Below are 26987 nucleotides of genomic sequence, written 5' to 3'. Positions count from 1 at the left end.
CATATATAGAATGGGAGGAATAGGGCTAAGTGACAGAACATGTGAAAAAGACTTGGGTATACTAATAGATCACAGACTGAATATGAGTCAACAGTGTGATGCAGCAGCAAAAAAGGCAAATGCAATTCTAGGATGTATTAACAGAAGCATACAGTCTAGATCACGTGAAGTCATTATTTCCCTCTACTCCTCTTTGGTCAGACCTCATCTGGAATATTGTGTCCAGTTTTGGGCACCACATTTGAAAAAAGACATCAACAAACTGGAGCAAGTTCAGAAAAGAGCGACCAGAATGGTGACCGGTCTGCAAACCCTGTCTTATGAGGAAAGGTTGCAGGATTTGGGAATGTTTAGTTTGCAAAAGAGAAGACTGAGAGTAGACTTAATAGCTGTCTACAAATATATCTAAAGGGCTGTCACATTGTAGAAGGATCAACTTTATTCTCATTTGCACAAGGAAAGACTAGAAGCAATGGGATGAAACTGAATGGGAGGAGACACAGATTCGATATTAGAAAAAACTTTTTGACAGTTAGAGTGATCAATGAGTGGAACAGGCTGCCACGAGAAGTGGTGAGTTCTCCTTCAATGGAAGTCTTTAAACAGAGGCTGGACAGACATCTGACTGGGATGATTTAGCGAATCCTGCTTTGAGCAGGGGGTTGGACCAGATGGCCCAGGAGGTCCCTTCCAACTCTACGATTCTATGATTATACATTGTTAACATTGGGGCACAACTTGGGAAAAATTGTGGACCAGAAGCTTTTATTTTCTAATGTATGATGTTTATTAATGTTGTCTTCTTACTGTAGTGGGCGTTGTGTAATGGTTTACAGTAACATGATCCATGGGGAATACGTAAAGAAGATTGTAATTGGACATTTTCTAAGCAATGAGCAATAACAGGTATTGTGAAGTAAGCAAGAAAGGAAATTCATATTTCTCAAATAACGTTGGTGCTCTGGATATATAAAAAAAAGATTTGCTTCATGTAATATAAATAGCAGGAAATTGTTTGTTACATAATAGCAAGTGAATTATCTATGCAAACGTGGATTTGTACATTTTCTTTATGATCAGCAGGAGTACTCTTTATGTATTTTTTTATATCTTTTGCTGCAAAATTGCAGTATTTAGCTTTCAAATTGTTTTTTTTTAATCTGAAAGCACAGAAAGTATTACAAATTAGATATTATTGTGTCTTATAGCAGACATTTTCTAGGTAATTGGTTCTTTGCATGCTAACTGCAAATCTCTTGAGGCATTAAAGTGTTGAAGTGCAGAGGAAATTCTTTAAAATGATGTTACATCTCAATAAAACTGATGCTTCAGTATTACCGCACATTTTTCACCTGTGTCTAACTGTGCAAAGTCCAAAAATGTTGCTAGGAAGACAATATGTACAAAGTATTAACATATTGATTTTTAGTAACAGAAATAGCAGATATTTTACTAAAGGTTAATAAACTGATGAAATTAATAAATTGTTATCCCTCCCTCCAAAAAAAAGTTACCCTCTATTCATAGGATAAGAGATAACTTGCTGTTGACTTCAGAGATCTGTAGCTATCTGACAAAAGGGGTTCTGCATCTCCATCCTGAATGGAGCAGAGATGTTCATACTCAGCTCTACTCTATTCATTGCCTACAGGACTGCCAAGAACTGTTCTCAGGATTGCAGGGACCTGATCTCAAGATTGCTTGGGCTCCCAGTGGCCAGACAGTCACCAACAAGCACGTTATCTCATGTTCTATAGACAGGGGATAACATTTTTATTAATAACTCCTTAAAAAGAGCCTGTTAGAAAATGTTTTTGACCAAAAACCATTAAGTACTTAGGCCTTTAAAAAATAGTTGATCCCTTTATTACCCCATAGCATTGGTCCAGCAGAGAGCAATCATGTCTTGAAATTTTGTCTTGAAGTGCCTTGGGACTTTATGATGCACTTGTAGCTTCTCAGCGTCATGCTGCATATCCTACCTAGCAGTACTCTTTCTTGGCTGATTGACAGATCATTTGCTTTTATACATAGCTGTCACGGAGCGACTAGCCCTGCATGCCGCGGCCCTACGATCGGTCGGTCACCAAACAAGACAAAACAAGGGGACACTGGGGACACAATTACAACAGTGGGCCCTTCAATAGGGAATGGGGAAGTGGACATCTCCTGCACTCTCCTAAGGAAGAGCCCTGAACTCTCCTCACGTTCCCTGTGCGAGTTCTTTCAACCTGTCGCCGACCAGGATACCTAGGTCCCTCACTTACCCTGCACCTATCCCTTACTAGGGAACTGGCAAGTGCAGACACTGATCCCACCGCTGTACTAATAAGACACCAAGGAAAATAACAGACAGGGAAAAGCAAACAACACTTAGCTTGCTCTGCAGTCATGCACTGGACCGCAGAGAAAGGCACTCGAACATAGCTTCCAGCAGGAAAATCACTGCTCCAGATCAGTTGCAAACACCACTGCTCAAGATAGCTTCTCTGTTATGATTGGGTCACCGAGGAGGAAAACAAGACCAAGCTAAGCCACAGAAAACCAGAGAGGTTGGTAACTAAGCGGATTGCAGACCCCTGATCCTATCCACACAACTAGCAGTAGCCGTGGAGCGTACCTACGATGATTCTAGATGCCTCGATACAGCCGGAGGACTAAATAAGCCTAAAGCAAGAAAAGGGGAAATCTAAACTGCCCCAGAGCAGACCCCAAAGGAATAGATAGCCCCCAAACATATATTGTCAGTGAGACAAGATGAAAACACAAACACAGGTAGGAAAATAGGCTGAGCAAATGATGGGGCCCACACTAACTAGAAAGGAAAGATACTGTCTGCAATGACTCCAAAAACCCTGCAAAAATGTCCAAGACTTCTGATAGCAAAAAAACCCTAAAGTCACTGGACTTCACCCACTATATCAGCACTCTGGCATATTCTGAAAACAGAGCAAAAAGAGGCCAATCTAATTAGGGACAAAAAGCAAACTGGCACAAACAGTAACATAAGGATGGAAATTCAGCACAGCCCCAGCCGGGGCTGGCTGACCACACAAAACTGAATAGACAAAACCAAATCAAATGTGAACAATAGCAAAGAACACTTAGCTTGAGAATGCAGGGACTGAACTGGAAACTAAGACCTCAGGAGGCAGGAAAAATCACCAGCAGGGATAGAGGGAGTTGGCTGTCTTAAATCCAGTCAGAGACTCCAGATGTCCAATCGTCATCCTCATTATCAGGTGGCAGATCTCTGTTAATTAGATCAGCTTCATAACCTCCTGCAACCACCAGAGGGAGCCCGGAAAGAGAACTCACGACTCCTCTGTCAATACAACCAGCTCCACCACCCTCACCAGCAACCAGAGGTAGACCAGAAAGTGAATTCACAACACTTCTCTCTTCAGAACAGTTGGCTTCCAAATGATCTGTATTACCAACAGTGAGCTGGTGTACCAGGTGACCTTATATAGGAAGGTGGGAGTGGTCTCCAGCAGACTAATTAAACATGCAGTAACACCAGCGGCCATCCGGGGCAAAAACTGATATTAACCCCCGATGGCCTGAAAGGAAAAAAGGTTTCATATGCGAGCATCCGGAATCTGACAGATCCAAAAATGGATCATGACAATAGCCATTAATCTGTCAATCAGCCAAGGGAGGGTGGTGCTACATATGAAAGACATCATGAGATTAAGAAGGTAGAGGTGCTTTGTCACTGTCATGCCCCATTACACTTCCAGACACAACTTCATTACACAATTTGTCTCTGCTGGAACAATTTGGAGTCATAAAGGGATTGACTGGCATGTCATTTAAAGGGCAACTCATTTATATATATGATTTGGGGATTTAAAGTTTCTGAAAGGCTTCAAACAGATTTGCAAACTTGATTTTGCTATTGAAGGAGGCCATGGATGTAATGAAAAAAATGGATAATTTTGTATTCACCTGTATCATATGGTCATATACAGAAATAAATGAAAGCATTTGTGTATCATATATAAAGTACATTTTGCTTAGATTTATGTCCTCTTATAGCTGTTAATAAAAATGAGCAAGTTACAAGTTTTTACATTAGAGTAAATGGCATGTATCATGTGTATTCTAATATAAATAGTTTCAAATATGTAAAGTTCTGTATGATATTGGAAAAAAGGTCTATTTTAGTTTCTTCTAAATAGAGCTTTGTTAATGGATTATATTTGAAATTGCAGCTCAGTCTTAGTGAAGTGTAGGTGGTTTAGCTGTAATACAGATATAAGCTACAGGTAAAAGTCATATATTTCTGTGAAAAAAGCAGAGCCTTGTTTATTTTATTATAAGTTTCATTTGAATACACCCATGTCTATGCAGAGAATGGGTGGGGTACTCGGTACCGGTCCGGTCCTTCAGGGAATGTCGTGGCGGCAATGACCCGGTCCGTGGCCCTGGGTGCCCATTAAAATAAATGAGGAAGGTTTATACGGCTTAATTTGTGACATCTCCAGTGGTGCTCGGCAATAAGGGGATGGCCGATGCTGCCTAAAGAGATCGCTGTGGCCATTGGCGATGCAGCAGAGTTGTTACAGCTCTCCACGGGTAGAGCTAGGCCCCAGGGCAGTTATAGTTCTTATAAAGGATAGTGATGTTGGGGTGCAGGACTGAGGGAATAATGAATAACTGCAGACACATGAACTGTAGTTTCCTTTACCTTCACTTGATGGTTTGGAATGCAGACCGGAGCACTGCTAACAGATGGAAAAGGAGTTCCGGACAGCCTGGAAGCAATTTAGGGCCCCCTAAGTTAGATAGAGTTGGAGGCCTCCTTGCTGCGCTATCCTCTGAGGTCCTTGCTGCTTAAAGCTATGCTCGAGCCTCTGTTCCTTATTGTCCTAGTACTTGCCATATGGCAGGCAGCTTGAACCTATTGCAGGTGTCGCTCCTTTGTTGCGGCTCTGATATGCTGCTGTGCCCCAAATGTTTGATGGGCCAGGGGACCTGCAGTTCCCTGCTCTCTGGATTTAGCTGCTGGGACTGTTGTACCTATGCAGTCATGGACTCCGGCGTCCGGTTTTAGCGCTCTGTTCTGGGGTGAGCTTGGTCACAGCTCCACTCCCCAGCTCTTCCTAGTCTTCTCTCTTCCTCTCTCACTCTCTGTCTGACTCATACTGCAACTCTAGTCTGGGGACGAGTTCCTCACTCCTCCAGTCCCCATTACAGACTGCCTAACCCTGCCTCCAGGCCATAACTAATAGGGAAACTCCCCTAAAACCGGGTTTTGAGCTCCCCCTTCTGGTCTGGAGTCAGGAAAAGTGTTGAATGCTAATGTTACCTGACCAGGGAACTCCTCCTTGATTCCAGGGAGGCAATGCCACTGTGGCAACAGGACTCCTGGGGTGCCACACATACATTTCTAGATGAAAGTTATTAATATTACTAACCCCTTTCTGACATCAGACGTACTATTCCGTCCAAATGAAATTCATGAAATGCTGGTTTTTGGTCATTCTGTTCCCAAAAATTAAAATAGAAAGCGATAAAAATATGTCATGTGCCCGAAAATGCAACCAATTAAAACGCAACTCGTCCTGCAAAAAACAAGGCCTCATAAGACTCTGTAGGCCAAAATATGGAAAAATTATAGCTCTCAAAATATTGTGATTCAAAAACTATATTTTGCAATAAAAAGCGTCTTTTAAGTCTAATTCACACACCAGTATTTTTGATCAGTATTTCTGATCAGTAGTGTTGAGCATTCCGATACCGCAAGTATCGGGTATCGGCCGATACTTGCTGTATCGGAATTCCGATACCGACTTCCGATATTTTTTCAATATCGGAAGTCGGCATCGGAATCGGAAGTTCAAAGTTGATTGACAGCCTGACGTCATCATGATGCGCGGTGTGTGCGCATCATGATGCGCCGTCATTTCGGGCCTTCCGGGGGTCTCTGCCGGCCTGCCGGGGGGCTGTGTGGACTGCCCGGGGTCTGTACCGGCCTGCCGGGGGGCTGTGCCGGCCTGTCGGTGGTCTGTGCACCCTGTGGGGGTCTGTACCGGCCTGCCGGGGGGCTGTGCCGGCCTGCCGGTGGTCTGTGCACCCTGTGGGGGTCTGTACCGGCCTGCCGGGGGGCTGTGCCGGCCTGCCGGGGGGCTGTGCTGATGTCCGGGGGTCTGTGCAAGCATCGTCCGATGGGACTACAAGTCCCATCTGGCGATGCCTGCTACCATGACAGTGATTGACACATTAGCCAATGATGGGACAGTAGTAGTCCCATCATCCGGCTAATGTGTTAAATGTTAAAAAAAAAAAAAAAATACTACATACATACTACATGCATACTACATATATACTACATGCTACATACATACTACATGCTACATACATACTACATACATACCACATACATACTACATACATACTACATACATACCACATACATACCACATACATACTGCATACATAACACATATATACTACATACATACTACATGCTACATATATACTACATACATACTACATACATACTACATACATACTACATGCATGCTACATACATACTACATGCTACATACATACCACATACATACTACATACATACTACATGCTACATACATACTACATATATACTACATGCATGCTACATACATACTGCATGCTACATGCATGCTACATACATACTACATACATGTAGTATGTATGTAGCATGTAGTATATATGTAGTATGCATGTTGCATGCATGTAGTATATATGTAGTATGTATGTTGCATGTAGTATATATGTAGTATGTATGTTGCATGTAGTATATATGTAGTATGCATGTTGCATGCATGTAGTATATATGTAGTATGTATGTTGCATGTAGTATATATGTAGTATGAATGTAGCATGTATGTAGTATGTAGTATGAATGTAGTATGTATGTAGCATGCATGTTGTATGTATGTAGCATGTATGTAGCATGTAATTTTTTTTTTTTTTTTTACATTCAACACATTAGCCGGATGATGGGACTACTACTGTCCCATCATTGGCTAATGTGTCAATCACTGTCATGGTAGCAGGCATCGCCCGATGGGACTTGTAGTCCCATCGGACGATGCCTGCACAGCCCCCCGAAGCCTGCACAGCCCCCCGGCAGGCCGGCACAGCCCCCCGGCAGGCCGGCACAGCCCACCGGAGCCTGCACAGCCCCCCGGCAGGCCGGCACAGACCACTGGAGCCTGTACAGACCCCCTGGCAGGCCGGCACAGCCCCCCGAAAGGCCCGTACAGACCCCAGAGAGGCTGTACAAGGGAAAAACAGGATTTTTCTTATTCCGATACCGGAAGTCCCATAGACTTGAATGGGACTTCCGGTATCGGAATCGGCGATACCGATACTTTTTAAGATCGGCCTATCCATTCCGATCCGATACTTTGAAGTATCGGACGGTATCGCTCAACTCTACTGATCAGTATTTGTATGCCAAAACCAGGAGTGTCTCTAAAACAAAGAACAGGTGTCAATCTTTCAGTTAAAGATTTTCTCTGTAAGGTACACTCCTGGTTTTGGCATAAAAACACTGATGAAAATTACTGACCAAATACTGATGTGTGAATGAGGCCTTAGTGTGTGACAGCAGCCAAGCATAAAAACCAGATACAACGCCTCTTTCACACGTTCTGATATTTCCGGTACAGGAGATGTCAGTGTCCATGTGCAATACTTGCGGTACATGTGTGGCATGCATGTGCAGCATCAGTACCACAATGACGGGTGCCAGGGAAGAAGCATTACAGTAAGTGCTGCTCCCCAATTCCGGGGGCTGAACACGACTTTCATTATTCTCCCCTGCTCTGCCGGAGATCGGCGCAAGTAATATTTAAGTAATAAAAGAAACAGCAGGCAGTGGCTGATGGGACTATTACTCCTGTCAGCCTACCTCTGCAGGCTGGTAAGGGGCCATGGATATTGACCCCCACAGCCTAAAAATAGCTGCCCGCAACTGCCCAGAAAAGGCCCATCTATTAGATATGCCAATTCTGGTGCTTTGCCCAGCTCTTCCCACTTGCCCTGTAGCAGTGGCAAGTGGGGTTCATATTTGTGGGCTTAATGTCACTTTTGTATTGTCCAGGGTCATCAAGCCCACCACCAGCTTTTCAGCCTGAGAATACCAGCCCCCAGCTGTGAGTTTTGTCTGGCTGGTTGTCAAAAATAGGGGGGAACCCACGCCGTTATTTTTTTTCATTTCCATATTTATTTACAGCACAGGAACGGCAGATGAATACTCCCATCCGCCACAACTGCTGTCAGTTATTAGCAGCAGCATGGGTAGACTGATGGGAGTAATAGTCCCATCAGCCACCACCTGCTGTCTCTTTTATTACTTAAATGTAACTCATCATTCTCCTCTGCTTGTGCCTATCACCGGTAGAGCAAGGGAGAATGATGAGAGCCGTATCCAGAACTTGGTGCTTACAGTAACGCTTCTTCCCGGCATCGATGCATGTCACATGGATGACATCCATGTGTGTCATGCGTATTCACGTGTGCTGGATGGTTTGTGGCCCAAGCTGACATTAAAAATGGGCATGTCAGTGTGTTTTGCCCACGGACACACAGTCTGTGGAAATACACTGACGTGCACAGATCCATTCACTTGAATAGGCAAATAGCGCTCTGTTCCTCCCGAGTCTCTCCGTATGGCTAAGACACATATAGGGTATTGCCACATTCAGTAGAAATTGTGGGACAAATTTTGTTGCAATTTTTACCCACTTCTTATGTGAAAATGTTAAATCTTTGGCTAAAACTAAATTTTGGTGGTAAAGGTGGTAAAAATGTAGTTACTTTGTCCTCACTGCCCAATGGTATAAAATTCTGCGACACACCCATAGTGTCAACATGATCACTGCATGCCTAGATTAATTCATTGAGAGGTGTAGTTCGTAAAATGGGGTCACTTATGGGGGTTCTGCTGTTTTGGCACCTCATGGGCTCTCCCAGTGGATCAAGACACCTGCAATCCATAACAATAAAATCTGGCGCTCCTTCCCTTATGAGCTCTTCCATGCGCCCAAACAGTGTTTTACCTCCACATATGGGACAATTTGAACAATAATGTTTGGGGTCCAATTTTTCTGTTACCCATGGCAAAATATAAAATTGGGGTGAAAAGATAATTTTTGTGGAAAAAATATGATTTTTTATTTTTACGGCTCTATGTTGTGGGTTAAAAGTGCACAACACATATCTAGATAAGTTACTTAGGGGGCTTAGTTTCCAAAATGATGTCACTTGTGGGGGGTTTACACTGTTTAGGCATATCAGGGGTTCTCCAAATGCGACATGGCATCTGATCTTAATTCCAGCCAATTTTGAGTTTAAAAAGTAAAACGGCGCTCCTTCCCTTCCAAGCTCTGCCATACGCCCAAACACTGGTTTACCCACACATATGGGGAATCAGCGTACTTAGGACAAATTGCACAACAACTTTTGGGGTCAAATTTCTCCTGTTACCCTTGGGAAAATAAAAAATGGGGGGAAGAATTTTTGTGAAAAAAGTTATTTTTTAATTTTACGGCTCTACATTATAAACTTCTGTGAAGAACTAGGGGGTTCAAAGTGCTCACAACACATCTACAAAAGTTACTTAGTGGGCATAGTTTCCAAAATGGTGCCCCTTGTGGGGGTTTCTACTGCTCATTCACATCAGGGGCTCTCCAAACACGACATGGCGTCTGATCTCAATTCCAGCCAATTTTGCATTGAAAAGTCAAACGGCGCATCTTCCCTTCCGAGCTCTGCCATGTGCACAAACCATGGTTTACCTGCATACATGGGGTATCAGTGTACTCAGGGGAAATTGTACAACAACCTTTGGTGTCCAATTTTTCCTAAAAAAATTGGATCTGAAGTAACTTTTTGTGGAATTAGTTAAATGTTCATTTATTTTTAAACATTCCAAAAATTCATGTGAAGCACCTGAAGGGTTAATAAACGTCTTGAATGTGGCTTTGAGCACCTTCAGGGATACAATTTTTAGAATGTTGTCTCTTTTGGGTATTGTCTATCATTTCGACCACACAAAGTGACTTCAAATGTTATGTTTAAAAATGAGAAATCACTGTTTAACTTGTAACCTTTATAACTTCCTAACAAAAAAAAAAAAAATTTGGTTCCAAAATTGTGCTGATGTAAAGCAGACATGTGGGAAATGTTACTTATTAAGTATTTTGTGTGAAATATCTGTTTGGTTTAAGGGCATGAAAATTCAAGTTTGGAAAATTGAAAAATTTTGAAAATTTTCTTTCACAAATAAACGCAAATCATATCAAATAAATTTTACCAGTATCATGAAGTACAATATGTCACGAGAAATCATTGTCAGAATCACTAGAATCCATTGAAGCGTTCCAGAGTTATTACCTCATAAAGGGACAGTGGTCAGAATAGTAAAAATTGGCCTGGTCATTAATGTGCAAACCACTCTTGGGAGGGTAAAGGAGTTAATGTATGATTGATGCTAATAAAAATTGAAAATGTATACAGCCATTTAGATCAGTGTTGTGCTAAAAGTAAAGTATCATAAAAAAACTAACAATAACAAGAATCTTAAGAACTCGGCAGCCTAATGTTCCTCTGCTGTCATCATTTTGGTCCTCCTAGTGTATACATGTGTGTCAGAATGGTTCCTTTACACATTAAGAATGCACAAGAGTTTTAGCCTTTGGATTTATTGGTCTTACAGTCTAATGTTGCATACAAAAGATAAATATCTGCGAAAATATGGACTTTCATTCATGTATTCTTTAATGAAATGAACAATGAGGGTTGTGTTGTAAAGTGATATCGAGAAATAATATAGTGTGCTGGGTCACTTTCTTCCATAAAGTTTCTGGTAGTATACAGAGAACTATATATTGGATCAGTCACCTGGTTTTAATTAGAAATTCATTCCTGTGAGTGATTTGAAATCGAAACCCTTTATTTTAATTTTCCATTTTCCACAATTATACAGCATTATTTTTTACAAAATAAATCATCAGGTTTCTTAGGCCCAATAAAAGTGTTCAAGTTAAAAATATAAGAAAAAAGAGACCTTGCTGGGAATTTAGAAATTATATATTCATACAGTTACCAACTCATGGTAGAGCATAGAGCTACTGCATAATGTTCAGAACATCAAGATAAGCATTTGGGAGAAAATTCGATAGTAAACTTACAATTCAACATTAATTTCAACTTTTAGGGCTCACTTAGACAACTCTGAATCCCAGTCTGAGCACGGACTGCAATTTGCAGAGGTCACGGGTCTACTGTCCTGAACTCAGCAGCCTTATATAAGCATGTGAGGCTGCTGAGTTTGGGTCAGCAGACCCGTGGTCAATGCGTCGATTGCGGTGACATCGAGTTACGCGGACATCTCATTGAGCCCTCGGTATTTAGAACCCTTGAAATAGATCAGATTCTGAAAACATTTCAATCTTTCTACGAGAACACAAGGTGTCCCACACATGGATACAATCAACATCTAATTCTTAGGATAAATATTGTCAATTATGGGGAAACCAAAAAAAGCTCATACCTAAACAAAATCCTATTGTCCAGTCTTCTTACAAGCTTTATCAATCACTAACTGATATTGGTCACTCGTAGACTTGTACAAAGTGCAATATGTAGATGCTTAGTCACTCAGTCTCCTGTATAATTTTTCATTTTAGTTTGCTACATGGATGAGCACTATAAGTTACTACTATCCATACAGTGACCATTAAAAAGCAGATTTGATAAATTCAAAGTAGCACATGGTTGTTTTGGAGGTGTTGCAACATAATTTTGGTGATTATCATGGTCACCAACCATATCAAGCAAAAAAAAGTACCAAATGTATTTAAAAGGATTTTACATTTCTAAGTTCCATTTTTTCCTAAGTTATCGTCTCAAAACATCATGAAAGAGTTCATGCAATTTTCTCAAGTTTAATCTAAATTGGATGATAATGAGATGGAGTCTTTATTAAAAACTGTTTATGAAAAATTTACACTAGAGGTGCAAAAGGTCACTTAGTAGTGAATTATCTAAATGCAGTATAAACCTTTGAAGATTATTATTAAATGAACAAAAGAGAAATACAAATGTTAGAAATCATAAAGAATATACAGTACAGGTTATACTAAAGGAGTTTGCTACAAAGTAACTATAAACAGAAACTACATTCAATGGTTTGGCAGTGATGCTGGCTTTTTCTATCGAAATTAAATATACTGTACAATGTCATACTTCATCTTTTGGCTAGCAGTTACTAGTAGATTGCATTTTTCGGTTCTTAGGCAATTCATTTATTTACAACCTTGAAACAGAAGATAACATTTCCTTTATCTCATAAAAAAGTGATTACCAGTTAAATAATAGATTTTGCAGTAAAATAAATTACATAGATATAATAAACATACTAAAATGTCCGAAAATAGTTTCCCTGTAATATAGCGCTGAGAACATTATTGGATGCATTTACTTAGAAAATGTAAATAACAAAATCACTATTCCCTCTCTAATCAGGGTTTTGAATAAATTTATGGAGATTTATCAAAATTAAAGCAAAGAAAAAAATATTGTCTGTAATAAGGGTGTTGAACACCTTGCTTTGGTGCATTGTCATATTGTACAGGGTGGGCCATTATATGGATACACCTAGATAAAATGGGAATGGTTGGTGATATCAACTTCCTGTTTGTGGCACATTAGTATATAGGAGGGGGAAAACTTTTCAAGATGTGTGGTGACCATGGTGGCCATTTTGAAGTCAGCAATTTTGGATCCAGCTTTATTTTTTCAATGGAAAGATGGTGATGTTACACATCAAATGTATTGAGAACTTCTCAAAAAAACAATGGTGTGCTTGGTTTTAACATAACTTTATTCTTTCATGAGTTATTTACAAGTTTCTCTTTGTTTACAGCCATTGACATTTCGCAGAGGTTAACACGTGAGGAGCGTATAGAAATTGTGTTGATGTCCGATGAATTCAGTACCTGGGTCATTGCAGCAAATTTCAGTGCAAGAGACCCTACAGAAGAAAACTGTCACCATTCCCATTTTATTTATGTGTATCCATATAAATGAACCACCCAAAAAGATTTACCTTATCACTGAACTTAATGCTCTGTGTAAACTGAGGGTCCTGTTCTAATTTTTGTTTTGCCCATTCTGTAAATTCAGCGTGCCGATCTGGGTCACCAACCATTCCCATTTTAGTTAGGTGTATCCATATAAATGGCCCACCCTGTACTTTTGCCTCACAGTGCATTTTTTTAATTTAGATACATATTTTGGAGTTCATAAGTTAGCTTTTAATATATACTGATTGTTTTGGAGTAATGTAAAAAAAATAAAACAATACTCTTTTTGCATCTTGGATGCCATTTATTCATTTAATAGCAGATAAAAGGTTTTCAGAGGGCATTTAGGTGAGCAGAGGGGTTGTAAGGCCACATTCTGACGATGTATGTTTTGTGGTGGGCATGAGCAAAGAGAGGTCATATGATTGCATGATATTTTAAGGGGTTCTGTAAGGAAAGGGGCCAGGATAATGGACCTTTAAGCAGTGGGTCATGGAATTACGAGGTACCACAGGTTTTGTGTAGGTTGGGACAAAGGACTAGAAGGTGATAAAGGGAACCTGTCTGGTTCCCCATGTCCTCCAATCCAGCAGCATACAGCTATGTGTGATTAAACTTCCTCCCTAACCAACCCTGCAAAACAATTTAGTTAAATAAATTATTTAAAAAAGCATTTATATGTTCACTGTTTTCTATGCTAATGAGTCTTTGACTAGTTGATGGGCCATTAGCTCCCCAGATTAGTCACATGTTATCACACTCCTGTGGGCGTGATATTATAATTTGCCGCTCATTCCGGCAGCATCACTGTGTCTCTGAAGCCAGGTGTATGCTTTCCAGCTTGAGAGATGCTCACTGTGCATGACCTGAAGTCATCTTCTAAACTTCCGGACATATGCATTGCGTGCCTCTGAAGCCAGAATGCATACATTTGGCTTCAGAGACGCACTGTGCATGACTGAAAGCCATCATCTGAACTTCTGTACATGCACACTGCACATCTTTGTAACCAGGTGTACGCTTCCCAGGTTCAGAGGCATGCACTTCGCACGTCCAGAAGTTCAGAACATGACTGCTGGTCATATGCAGTGCACATCTCTAAAGCGGGGAAGTGTACACCTAGATTCAGAGACGCAGAGACACTGCCGGAATGAGTGGCACGCGTGCACAGATTTGCATAAGCTGGTAATGAGGCTGGTTCATGCAAATTATGTTATCACACTCACAGGGGCATGATAACATGGAAAGAGGGCTGACTAGTATGGGGAACTAACGCCCCATCGACTAGTCAAAGCCCTCATTAGCATAGGAAATAGGGACAGTATAAATTCTTTTTTAAAACATTTAACTGAATTACATTATACCGGGCTGGTTAGGGAGGGAGTTTAAGCACACATAGCTGAATGCTGCTGATTGGAGGGCATGGGGGACCTGACAGGTTCCCTTTAAATGCTATTTTAGAGAAGAGGATGTGGCAGTTAGGATGCAAAATTCTTTCAGAATGAATGGGGTGTAAGATTTGAAGATGCAATGGGGCACACATCAGTGATATTTCCAACTGCTTGGAGTGAACTTGGGGTGATCTCTGTGCTCGAAATGAGCTATTAGGGAGTATAGCGCTCACATAAAGGACAAGGTGAGTTTAAGATGGCAGTTCGGTTCCTGAGCAAGGGGCAAAGCAAAGCTTAATAGATTGCAACCCTTCTGCTGACAGAACACTCCCAGCTTGTCAATCTGTCAGATGAATAGGGTCTCAGGAAACCCATCTTTTACCAGGTGTTTCGTTTATCACAGGGCTCCTTTCTTTTGCTTTATGCCTCTGTTTACTAAGAAGTATCTTAATTTCTGTGCCTCTATACAACCCTTTGCACTGCAGTACAGCACTCTCACCTTACACTCCCTGCAGTCCACACTCCTTCCTGTTTTCCTAGGGACTTCGATAGTACCTATCAATATGACTTTACACCAGTCTCTGATAGGTTGACAGCTGTTTGGAAAATCCATAAGTTATATGGAGATAGAGAAGCAGTCCATAACAATATTTGCAGCTCAGAGATTTCATTTCTGCACAAGTAGTCAGTGTGTTCATTCGGGGCTACACTGACAATGCTGATCTCACAGGCAAGTATTCAGCTATATGTCTATCTTAGTTTTGATAAATGTACTCTTATGTTTTAATTCCACTACTCTGAGTGGAGAAATGTATATATAAAAAATCTAAATATTGTAAATATTCAAGTTACTAATAATGCAAATTCCCATATGAATACAAGTTATATAGATGAGTACAAAGGTTTCATAACATGAAAAGGTAAAACTGTATTAGAAAATGTGGATGTCATTGTTATCATTATCAAAATAAAAATCTTTCTTATCGCATGTCAAGTAATAGTAAATAAATTAGTTTGTTATGACGCATAGTAATGTTTTTGGTATAATGTTATATTTTTGCTATATCAAAAATCTGTCTGCTCATCAAATCATCATAGTAAATACATATTCAGCAATAACTTACTATCATTTTGTTACTGCTTCCTCATTTTTCATATAATTATTGATGTGTTATATCATCTAAAATTATTAAAGTTGTCCAGTATAAGAAAAAATGTCTCCATTCTTCTGAATGAAGATCATATCATACATAGCCAATGGACAACAATACCTCAGTTGCTGAAAAAAATACACCTTACAATTCTATTTTGTCTGATATTGGATAAACCATTTTAGATGGGTTGAACACTGATGCTTAAAAAATGTTAATTTTCAAAACCTCTTCATGTTTTGTTAATTGTATTTAAACACAATTAAAGTGTAGCGCCCTGCAATTTTTAGATTTAGAAAGAAAAATTAATGACAGGTCCCAACTGAACTGAAACTTTTACAAACTCAAAGGGGTTGTCTAATCTTCTGATGAAAGTCTGTGGTCACTCTATGTGACTGCAGACTTTTGAATATTAAGGGATCATATTTACTTGCGAGAGACTCGCACGAGAATCATGCGAGTCTCTCGCATGAAAACCTGGCACTGCCGCCGACACTCGGACCGGAGCATGCTGTTAGAATCTGTTTAGATTGTGACTACCAGCCATTTTCTTGTAGTGTTCTGCCTGCCGGTCTTTTTCCTCTGGTGCTGGGTTTGTCTTGGGTCAGGTGATTGTATCACCCTTTATTAACCTGCACCTGTCTCCCACTCCTTGCTGGACAACAGTGTCAATCTGCTTGAGTTCTGGCTTGGAGCTTTGCTTTGCCTTCTGTGTGTTTAATTAGTGCAGTGCTGGGATCTCTGGCTCTGCTATTCTTAGTTGCTGTTTTTGGTTTGTTTCTGCAGTCTTTTCTTTGTTTTCCCCCTTCCCCCTTTCTATAGGTCTTCGCTTGAGACTAGCCCAGGATCGTTGGTGGGTCTATTCACAGGAATGGGTCGCCCACTCCATCGTAGGGTATCAGGCTAGTCGTAGTGCAGGTTCAGTCTTCCCCCTTCTACCCTAGTCCTGTGCTGCATAACCATAACAGTTTGTCCAGCCTGAGAAAGTACAAAAAAACCCTCCCGGATTTCTGCAATATGAACAGCGTTCAGGATCTTGATCAACGCCTGCAACGGTTAACATTGGAAGTTGCCAGCTCACATCAGCACGTGAGTAATTGCCCAGGAGTCTGCCCTGAAGAGCCTAAGGTGGATTTGCCTGAATGTTTTCCTGGTAAACGGCAGGAATTTTTTACATTTAAAAATGCATGTTTACTTTATTTTTGGCTTAGACCCAGGTCTTCAGGGGCAGAATTACAGCATGTGGGGATTATTATGTCCGTATTGCATGGGGAGCCGCAAGTTTGGGCATTTTCATTGCATCCAGATGACCCTTGTTTGATGTCAGAAGAAGCGCTTTTTTTCCTGCTATGGGGTTAATATATGACAATCCTGATCGGGTCGCTACAGCCAAGGCAAAACTCAGATGGCGGAAACAAGGTTCTTGTGACGCTGAGGGATATTGCACCCAGTTCAGACGATGGTCTGCAGAAGTCAGCTGGAATGATCCAGCACTCGAGTCAGTTTTTAGCAGGTTTGAATGACAGGGTTAAAGATTTACTCATTGCATACCCTGCACCTGCTACACTTGAGGCAGCCATGCAGTTAGCCATCAGGGTGGATAGAAGATTGAGAGACAGGCAGAATGAGGAGAAGGCTTCAATTTTGCTGGGTCCTGTCTCTCAAGAGACCCCCATGGACTATGGGGAACCGATGCAACTTGGGGCGATGTCCTCTTGTTCCCAGGAAAGGGAGAGAAGGCTCTCTGAGGGGCTATGCCTTTATTGTGGTAAGACTGGCCATTTTATTAAGCAATGTGAAGGTCGCATGATTCAGGAAAAGAAAAAAAAGGGTCAGATTAACCCTTCCGTTCGCATTGCATTTTTATGGAGTTTCTTTTTCTGGTAGTTCTATCTGTCGTGGTCATATTATGGATTTTCAAGTGATGGTGGACTGTGAGTCTGCACTTAATTTAATTGATTAGCAATTTCTAGACAAGTATAAGATTGAGTCTGTACCTTTATCATCCCCTTTTCCTGTAGTGGTGATAGATTACACTCCTTTAGAGCATGGGTGCGTTTCTTGAAAGGTCACCGGATTTCCACTCACTGTGAATATGGAGCACCTGGAAATTTTAGATTTGTTTGTACTTGATAAATTGCCTTTTCCAGTCGTTCTGGGGTTACCCTGGTTAAAAATGCACAATCGTGTACTGGACTGATCGTCAATTACTATAAGATCCTGGGGTCAGGGGTGTTATGGGAAATGTTGTGATGTACACATCGCTGCTGTCGTGAAAAATGAGCTACCTGAAGCCATTCTGGAATTCTGGAAAGTATTTTCTGAAGTTGAGTCACAAGCTCTACCACCGCATAGAGATTACAATTGCGCTATTGAGTTCATCCCAGGTGCTACTCTCCCTAATAGTCGTTTATTTAATCTGATGATTCCTGAGAGGGAGGCCTTAAAGGAATACCTGCAGACTAGTCTTGCTGCAAGTCATATAAGACCCTCCAAGTCCCCTGTGGCTGTGGGATTCTTTTTTGTAAAAAAAAAAAGACGGGGGTCTTAGGCCATGTCTGGATTTGAGGGAGATTAATAAGATCACTGTGCGCAATCCTTATCCCTTGCCACTAATTCCGGATCTGTTTAATTAAATAGTTGGAGCCAAGTGGTTCCCCAAGACTGATCTCTGTGGGGAATATAATTTGCTGCGGATTAAAGAAGGCGATGAATGGAAGGCAGCCTTTAATACCCCAGAAGGTCACTTCGAGTGTCTGGTAATGCCTTTCGACCTTACAAATGTTACAGTGTTCTTTCAAAATTTCATCAATGACATTCTGAGGCCATTGATTGGTAGGAGTGTTATTGTTTATTTGGATGATATTTTGATCTATTCGCCAGATCTGGAGTCGCATTGGCAGAGAATCCGCGAGGTTCTGCATATTGAGAGAAAACATACTCTTTGCTAAACTGGAGAAATGCGAGTTTGCTGTACAGAAAATTAGCTTTTTGGGGTACATTATTTCCAGTGATGGGTTTGAGATGGACCTGGTGAAGGTTCAGGTGGTATTGGAGTGGCCTAGACCTGAATGCTTGAAGTCAAGTCAGAGATTCTTGGGGTTTGCTAATTATTATAGATAATTCATAAAGAATTTTTCTGTTATCACCAAGCCCCTTACTGATCTGACTAAGAAGGGTTTCAATACTGTCCAATGGTCCCCTGAGGTTGTTCAGGCCTTTGAGCATCTCAAGGAGAAGTTTAGCTCTGCTCCTTTTTTGATCCAGACAGATGAGACTAAGCCCTTTCTGGTAGAAGTGGATGCCTCATCAGTAGGAGTGGGGGCTGTTCTGTCACAGGAGGGTGAGGATGGGGTACATCCCTGTGCGTTATTTTCTAAAAAAATTTTTGGAGGCGGAGCTCAACTTCAATGTTGGGAATTGAGAATTGCTGGCTATTAAGCTTGCGTTTGAGCATTGGCGACATTTTTTGGAGGGAGTTATACATCCTATACAAGTCTTTACTGATCATAATAATCTGATCTATCTGGATGCTGCTAAACGTTTGAATGCTCGTCAAGCTAGGTGGGCATTGTTTTTTGCCCGGTTCCATTTCTCTGTGACATATATCCCTGGGACAAAGAATGTTAAAGCTGATGCTTTGTCTCAAAGGTTCTCCCCAGTGGTTAATACTGAAAAGGAGGAATCTATTCTGCAGAGAGGGGTGGTAGTGGTGGCAGCGTTAGGTTCTGAGTTGGAAAATAGCATTCTTTTTCCATTGTTTTTATTGACAAATTTTAAAACCATACAGTAATGACAAAAGGGTTTCACAGCTGGATATTAATAGAAGGGGGAAAGGAGGGGACAGGAAAGGGGGAGGGGGATGAGAAAAGGGTAAGGGAGGAGGGGGAAAAACACACGGAAAATAGCATTCTTAAAGCCCAGGATGCGGCACCAACTAAAACTCCATATGGGAAATTATTTGTGCCTAAAGCCCTGAGGAAAGCTTTGTTTTCAGAATGTCATTAGTCTCATTTTGCAGGTCATCCAGGGATTGCCGCAACTAGAAAGTCGATCGGTCGGAGTTTCTGGTGGCCGGGATTGCCAAGAGAAATCATCAAGTGGGTGCGTTAGTGTACTGTTTGCGCTAGGTCTAAGGCTTCTCATGCTCCAGCGGCAGGGTTGATGTGCCCGTTAGAGGTTCCTAGTTACCCATGGACGCATCTTGCAATGGATTTTATCACCGACCTGCCGGTCTCTGAGGGTTTTTCTGTCATCTGGGTTGTAGTGGACCGGTTTAGTAAGATGTGTCATCTGGTCCTGTTCAATAAATTACCCTGCGCTAAGACACTTGCCAGGGCATTTGTGAAAGAGATTGTCAGACTCCATGGTGACCACAGTTTATGGCTCGATTTTGGCGTGCCTTTTGTGACAGACTTAAGGTTCATTTGTCATTTTCATCGGGCTATCATCTGGAGTCTAATGGACAGACCAAGAGGAAGAACCAGGACTTTGAGCAGTTTTTGAGATGTTTTGCAGCAGACAATCAGGAGATGTGGTCGGAATATCTACCATTAGCTGAGTTTGCTCTCAGTAATCATACGTCTTCTTCGGCTGGGTGTTCTCATTTTTTTGTTGTACTGAGAAGCATCCATCTTTCAGTACTTTTTCTAGGATTGGGATGGCGGTGCCTGAGGAGGAGAGTTTTTCTGGAAATTTGGAAAGGATTTGGACCAGTGTGCGCCATAATCTGAATCAGGCTAATAGGAGGTCTAAGAAATATTTTGATAAGAAAAGAAGGGAGGTGAGCTTTGTTGTTGGGGACATGGTTTCCTCTTGCTGTCCTCTAGGAATCTGCATTTAAAGATCCCTTCTGAATAGTTGTGGCCTAAGTTTGTAGGACCCTTCAAAGTGGTTCAGATTGTCAACTCGGCAGCAGTCAGATTGGACATTCCTTCGTCCTGGAAAATTAATTCAGTTTTTCATGTTTCTTTACTGAAGAAAGTTGACACGCCTGATAAGGTGGTTATGCCGTCTGCTTCTCCAATTGATGAGGACTGCGAGTTTGAGATTCACGCTTTCTTGATTCCAGGTGGCATAGGGGAGGCTTACAGTATCTCGTGTCCTGGAAGGGTTTCAGTCCCAAGGACAATTCCTGGGTGAAAGCTGTGGACATCTCAGCCTCAAGATTAGTTAATTCTTTTCACAGGAGATTTCTGAATAAGGCCCGGCCTAGAGGATCCAGGGCATCCTTGTTAAAGGGGAGGTACTGTTAGAATCTATTTAGTTTGTGAGTTTGTGACTATCAGCCATTTTCTTGTAGTGTTCTGGCTGCTGGTCGTTTTCCTCTGGTGCTGGGTTTGTCTTGGGTCAGGTGATTGTATCACCCTTTATTAACCTGCACCTATCTCCCACTCCTTGCTGGACAACAGTGTTAATCTGCTTTGCTCTGGCTTGGAGCTTTGCTTTGCCTTCTGTGTGTTTAATTAGTGCAGTGCTGGGATCTCTGGTTCTGCTTGTCTTAGTTGCCATTTTCAGTTTGTTTCTGCAGTCTTCTCTTTGTTTTCTTTTAGGCGGTGACCCGTTTTTGTACCCAGTCCTTAGATCTTTCAGGGACCCCCTTCACCCTTTCTATAGGTCTTTGCTTAAGACTAACCTAGGATCGTCGGTGGGCCTATTCACAGGAATGGGTCGCCCACTCCATCGTAGGGTATTATCCTAGTTGTAGTGCAGGGTCAGTTTTCTCCCTTCTACCCTAGTCATGTGCTGCAGAACCGTAACACATGCAGATGCATAGAAATACATGTAGCCGCACGCTTTGGTACAAGTGCCGGTGGCAGTGCAAGGTTTTCATGCAAGAGACTCTCGCAAGTATGAGCCCTTAACAGTGTTCAAACTGTTTGCTGTCAAAGTACTCATGTGTTGCCAGTGACTGTGGGTTGTCATGACAGCAAGCATATGATTTGCATACTTCTGGCCACATTCCAACTGGATGAGGAAGGCCAATAATGTCTAGTCGGCATGTATGCAAATCACATACTTGAACTCAAATGACTACCCGTTCCTACCATCAACAATTGATAATTCTGACAGCATGCATGCTGTAAGGACTAAGAATTCTGCAGTCATATATTGCATCTGTACTTTCATCAGAAGACCCTCTAAGCATTATAGCATCAAAATGCAAGCCACTAATCCTGATTAATACATTTGTAAAATGTGAAGACAGAGGTTGGTGTGGGCCTAGATTTAGTTGTGCATCAAATGAAAAGAAAGTGATAATTAATGAATTTTTTTATATTAGGTACTACATAACATGCGCAGCAGGTTGGCAGAGGTTCAGGTCCCAGTTTCTTCACCAATTATTCAAAAAGCCATGTTGCATAAATTTGCTCAGAAGACACAGGAATTGAGCTTATGACTGAGTGTATGCACAGAGCTGTGTGTGAACTCAACAGAAAGTCGATTAGCACATATAGCACTTTGTGTAGATACTCAAAGACTTTCTGTTGAGCCCATACACTACTGTGTGTATACTCAATCAGAAGCTTAGGGCTACTGCATTCTGATCAGCCAGTAGCAGAGTGCCTAAGTAAGCAAATAGTCTAAGTAACACGTTTCCCATCAATCTGCTAAATATATCAGATAGTGCCTATCATTAAAGAGAAGTAATCATTAACAAAACATTTTAATATTTATCGATTCAACACCCGATGACCTAAAATTAAAACGATTATATTGAACACTATACTCCTTGAATAAAAACCATATCAGGAAAATTATGTGCCCATACAAATATTTAGCATCATTGTAAAGAAAGCGAAAAAAAAAGCAAGCGGGAAATCAAAGAAAATGCACTTTTCTTATATTCAACTTGACCAGTTGTATTTTCTCCAGATTCTTTTTTTCAGATGAAACTTCATATTCAATACAATTATTCTATCTATACAAATGTTGTAAATCATTTTGAACACACTGTCATTTATACAGCTTTCAAATATTTATGAAAGAATTGGCAGGTTTGCAAATTAAGTATTATTTTTCAGTTTACAATAAAATTAAAAACTTACTACAGTATATGGTGTTTGACGGTGGTACAAAAAGATTCAGGAAAATCACCTTTTGGCTATTATGCTTATAAAAGCAGATGTTCACTAACCATTAAAAAGTCTAACATACTGTAGACTTCTATATACATAAAGTAACATGAAAGTGAAATTATTGTAGAAAATTTTTTCAATTAAAATTATTAGGGCACAGTTTCCCTTTATTAAAATCATGGCCTAGCCAACTGGCAAAACGTTATACTACTGCAAGAAACTAAGGCAGCAAACCAGCATAATTCCATGTATTATTATGGTTTCATGCTTACACAATTGTCCATACCTTAATTTGAGGTCATCATAACCCATTGTTTAGGGATATGAATAGGCTATTCTGAATAATATCATTTTCAATTTTTTTAATGTTTACTTTCAGAACAGTTAATGTCAACAATAGAGATGAGCAAATGAGGCAACATTTAAATCCACTTGTTCGTGTGGATTTTTCCAAGAAATTTGATTCAAAGCAAAGTTAGTCTCCATGAATTGAGTCTTTCAGTTATGATTATTAATGTTATTATTCACTAGAGTATGTCTATATCCTAGTGCATAATATTTGTAAGATGTGAAAAAAAAACCTTATACTCACCTTACAGCTCACTTCTCAGGCCCCTGCACTCTTCGCCGTCACCTGTTCGGTTTGCAGTGCATCTTCTTATCACTGCTAAGCGTGCTAAATCCCTTGGCTTCTTCATAATAGGCAGGGACTTCTGGTTCTGAAGAGACCTGGCACACTTCTCAACAAGCTTAAGGTCATGAACATGCACACACATGAGCAGAAACATCCTGGTCCTTGTCCACTGGGCGACAGTGATAAGAAGATGTGTAGAAAACCAGATGAGCGATAGTGAGGACCGATGGGGTCAGAGAGGTGAATGGTAAGGTGAGAATAGGGATTTTTTATTTTTTAACCTTTTGATGGCACGTTATGGATCAGAAAAAATAGGCTGCTGAGTCAGCGTGGAAGCAAATTACAAAAAAAATCTGCATTTTGGTGAATGCCAATTATTGTGATATTTGACTAATATTCAATTCCACTCAAATATATTTGCTTATTGTTAATCATCACGCTTCTAGTACTCCTTTTTGGCTACAATTTTGTTGCAAAACACCTTTCAATATTTTATCCCATAAATCTTTATATTAAAGTCATTTAAGTGTTGCCACCATCAGTCTATTTTTAAATGTTTAATTTATTAATTTTTTAAGAAATCACAATATATTGAAAAACCAAAACACCAAATAAAATGAGTATGAATTTCACAAGCCAATAATAATATGAAAAATTAAGGTGAGAAACTAAATATAAATTTGTTAAATTGGTTCTTCATATTTTACTCTTTAATTACATCATAAATACATTTTGAATATTCTGCACTAATCTTTATAAAATACACATATTTAACTTTAAAGGTTAATTGAATGACTATAAATACCAAAGAAAACAAATAAAGATAGTTAAATGAAAAAGGAAATTGCACATTTTTTTATGCATCTGCATTTTGAAATTAATACATTTGTACATGTTAGTAATATACTTATTTATGTGGCTATAATTTTTTTTAATTTGGGCCCTGCTGATTATTGCCTCTGATAAAAATTAGGACAAAACTAAATCGCAGCTTATTTTGCAGCATAAGTAAATTTATATTTCTATATCGATATTTCTCAAAAGGCTTTATATAGTCTTCTTGTTTACCTTAAAATTAAATATCTTATTATTTAAAATTTATTAGTAAAATAATAAACAATTAGTTTTTTTATTATACATTCTGTTTTTATTTTTGATTTAAGGTCTAGGAGGCATCTTTCAACCTGTTGCCATCTCCGGTGTCTCTTATTATTAGTAGGCCCCGACACAACGTCATGCCTATGTTGTGTTGCATTGATGATGTCGCAACAAACCAACTAAATAAAAGAAATGTTGGTTATTCTGTCAAGTTGGAGGTTCAGCAGGCCATGAACTACAGGTGCAGGGGTCCAACTAGTGTTCTGTGAATCTTTTGATCATCTCTATTTATAATGTTTTAGGTCTTTTCCTGATTTCATATCAGTAGCAGACTGCATGACAAACCTCCAGAAGGATCATTTTGACTAAGGATTGGCAAAAATAGGCAACCAAAGTCCAAAAATAATTAAATAATAGTGCATATTCACCATGTATTGTACTTGCTACATCATGCATTAGCCATCAGTTTTAGATGTTAAAGATTTTTCTGAGTTTATGCAGTTGACTTTAAAAGGCAAATAATAGAATAAATAAATGCTTATGATATCATACTATAAATCGATACCCATTCATTTACACTATCTATAGTCAACTGCAGATTACACTTGGAAAATCATGAAAGCAAATAGATTAGCAACAGCATCACACTGCAGTCCTTAGGTTTTCACACAATACAGTATATTCACTCAGAAAAGACTACAAATTTCATTCTAACGAAAATCAAATAGCAGCATGAGCATGCTAAATACCATTGGTAGAGTTCCTAACCAAAATGTTTCCCACTGAATACTTCTCAGTCTAAAGAAAGTTTGGTTAGCTTTGATATACAGAACCACATGTACAAAACTAGAGTTGAAAAGATTTACACGCCACCCAATGAGATTCACAAAGATCCACCTCTCAAAGACCCACCAAATGTATATGCAGTATGGTACAGTATACACATATTCATCTTTTGATATTTGATGTTCATAAAACGATTGAAGTATATATGTCTTTGTGTTTGTACTCTCATTTGGCAAATCAAGCCATTAAATATACAATATAAGGCATTTCAGTTTGTTTTTTGTTTGTTTTTTTTAAGAAGACTAACCAATATATTGACTAAAACATGAGCATTCCAGCTTTTTCCACATACATTTATATATTAAAAGCATTAGTGCTCTTCTAAACACAGTGCACAATAATAAAATAGATTTGATGTACACAAGTAGACGCATGTAGGGCTAGAGTGCAACAAACTGAAGGTCAAATAAATTTTACAAATCATATTGTACAGAAGCAATATTAAAGGGAGCCCTTTTACATAAAGTCATTGACGATGCAACAAAGATCATCATAGTTTGTTCAATAAAGCACATTTACTGTAGATTTCTGTTCTGATGGCATAGATGATGCAGCACTCACACATGTTGCCACTGAGGATTTGACACTCTGACATGCAGACTTTGTAGGTGTCTCTGTGAATCTGTCACAGATGAATAAGTCACAGCATAGACACAGCCATTCTTCAATTGTCTCAATTAAGTGACCTCATTTAAGGTATATCCAAGGTTAATCTTTTGGCAGGATGTTGAATTAAGAAATGTAGATTTTGGTTTTCAGGGTCATAATTGACAATGATTACTACCGGATAAAAGCCAGAGCAGGACAAACTGAATGCCTATCATGGACCATAGCGAAGGAGTTAAGCCAGATACGCCACCACAATCACTGTCATCCTCCTATATGAAAAAAGAGAAAGTGTACTTAATATTGAACACTGAAGAATGTAAAATACCATGCATATATTTTTGCTAAACTGCTAAAGGCAACACAATTTACTGTAGAAATTAAGTTAAATTTCAATAAAACGCCAACATGGCATATGGTCATCATAGATAGGGGTCTACCACTCAAATGACTCATTAGTAGAGTTGAGCGATACCGTCCGATACTTCAAAATATCGGATCGGAATGGATCGGCTGATCTTTAAAAAAAAGTATCGGTATCGCCGATGCCGATACCGGAAGTCCCATTCAAGTCTATGAGACTTCCGGTATCGGAATTGGAAAAACCCTTTCCTGCCCTTGTACAGCCTCTCGGGGGTCTGTACGGGCCTTCTGGGGGTCTCTGCCGGCCTGCCGGGGGGCTGTGCCGGCCTGCCGGTGGGCTGTGCGGACTGCCCGGGGTCTGTACCGGCCTGCCGGGGGGCTGTGCCGGCCTGCCGGTGGTCTGTGCACCCTGTGGGGGTCTGTACCGGCCTGCCGGGGGGCTGTGCCGGCCTGCCGGTGGTCTGTGCAGGCTCCGGTGGTCTGTGCCGGCCTGCCGGGGGGCTGTGCCGGCCTGCCGGGGGGCTGTGCAGGCTCCGGGGGGCTGTGCAGGCATCGTCCGATGGGACTACAAGTCCCATCGGGCGATGCCTGCTACCATGACAGTGATTGACACATTAGCCAATGATGGGACAGTAGTAGTCCCATCATCCGGCTAATGTGTTACTTAAATGTAAAAAAAAAAAAAAAATACTACATACACACATACTACATGCATGCTACATACATACTACATG

General features: G+C 40.4%; 1 protein-coding gene across 4 annotated transcripts in view; it reads right to left on the bottom strand.

Moving 5' to 3' along the window:
- Positions 1 to 10930: 10930 nt before the first annotated feature.
- Positions 10931 to 26987, bottom strand: part of CACNA2D1 (calcium voltage-gated channel auxiliary subunit alpha2delta 1) — a 1206813-nt gene continuing 1190756 nt past the window's right edge. For all 4 annotated transcript variants that reach the window (XM_073551318.1, XM_073551320.1, XM_073551319.1 and 1 more), the window contains one exon: positions 10931 to 26162. In XM_073551318.1, coding sequence (XP_073407419.1) covers positions 26046 to 26162 — 117 coding nt within the window. In that variant the 3' untranslated portion in view covers positions 10931 to 26045. The remainder of the gene's footprint in view (positions 26163 to 26987) is intronic.

The sequence above is a fragment of the Dendrobates tinctorius genome, unplaced genomic scaffold (assembly GCF_039654945.1).
Source record: "Dendrobates tinctorius isolate UK_male_01 unplaced genomic scaffold, ASM3965494v1 ptg000174l, whole genome shotgun sequence".
Lineage (NCBI taxonomy): Eukaryota > Metazoa > Chordata > Amphibia > Anura > Dendrobatidae > Dendrobates > Dendrobates tinctorius.
The sequence above is the reverse complement of the archived record's forward strand: the minus strand, read 5'-3'. Positions and strand labels throughout refer to the sequence as shown.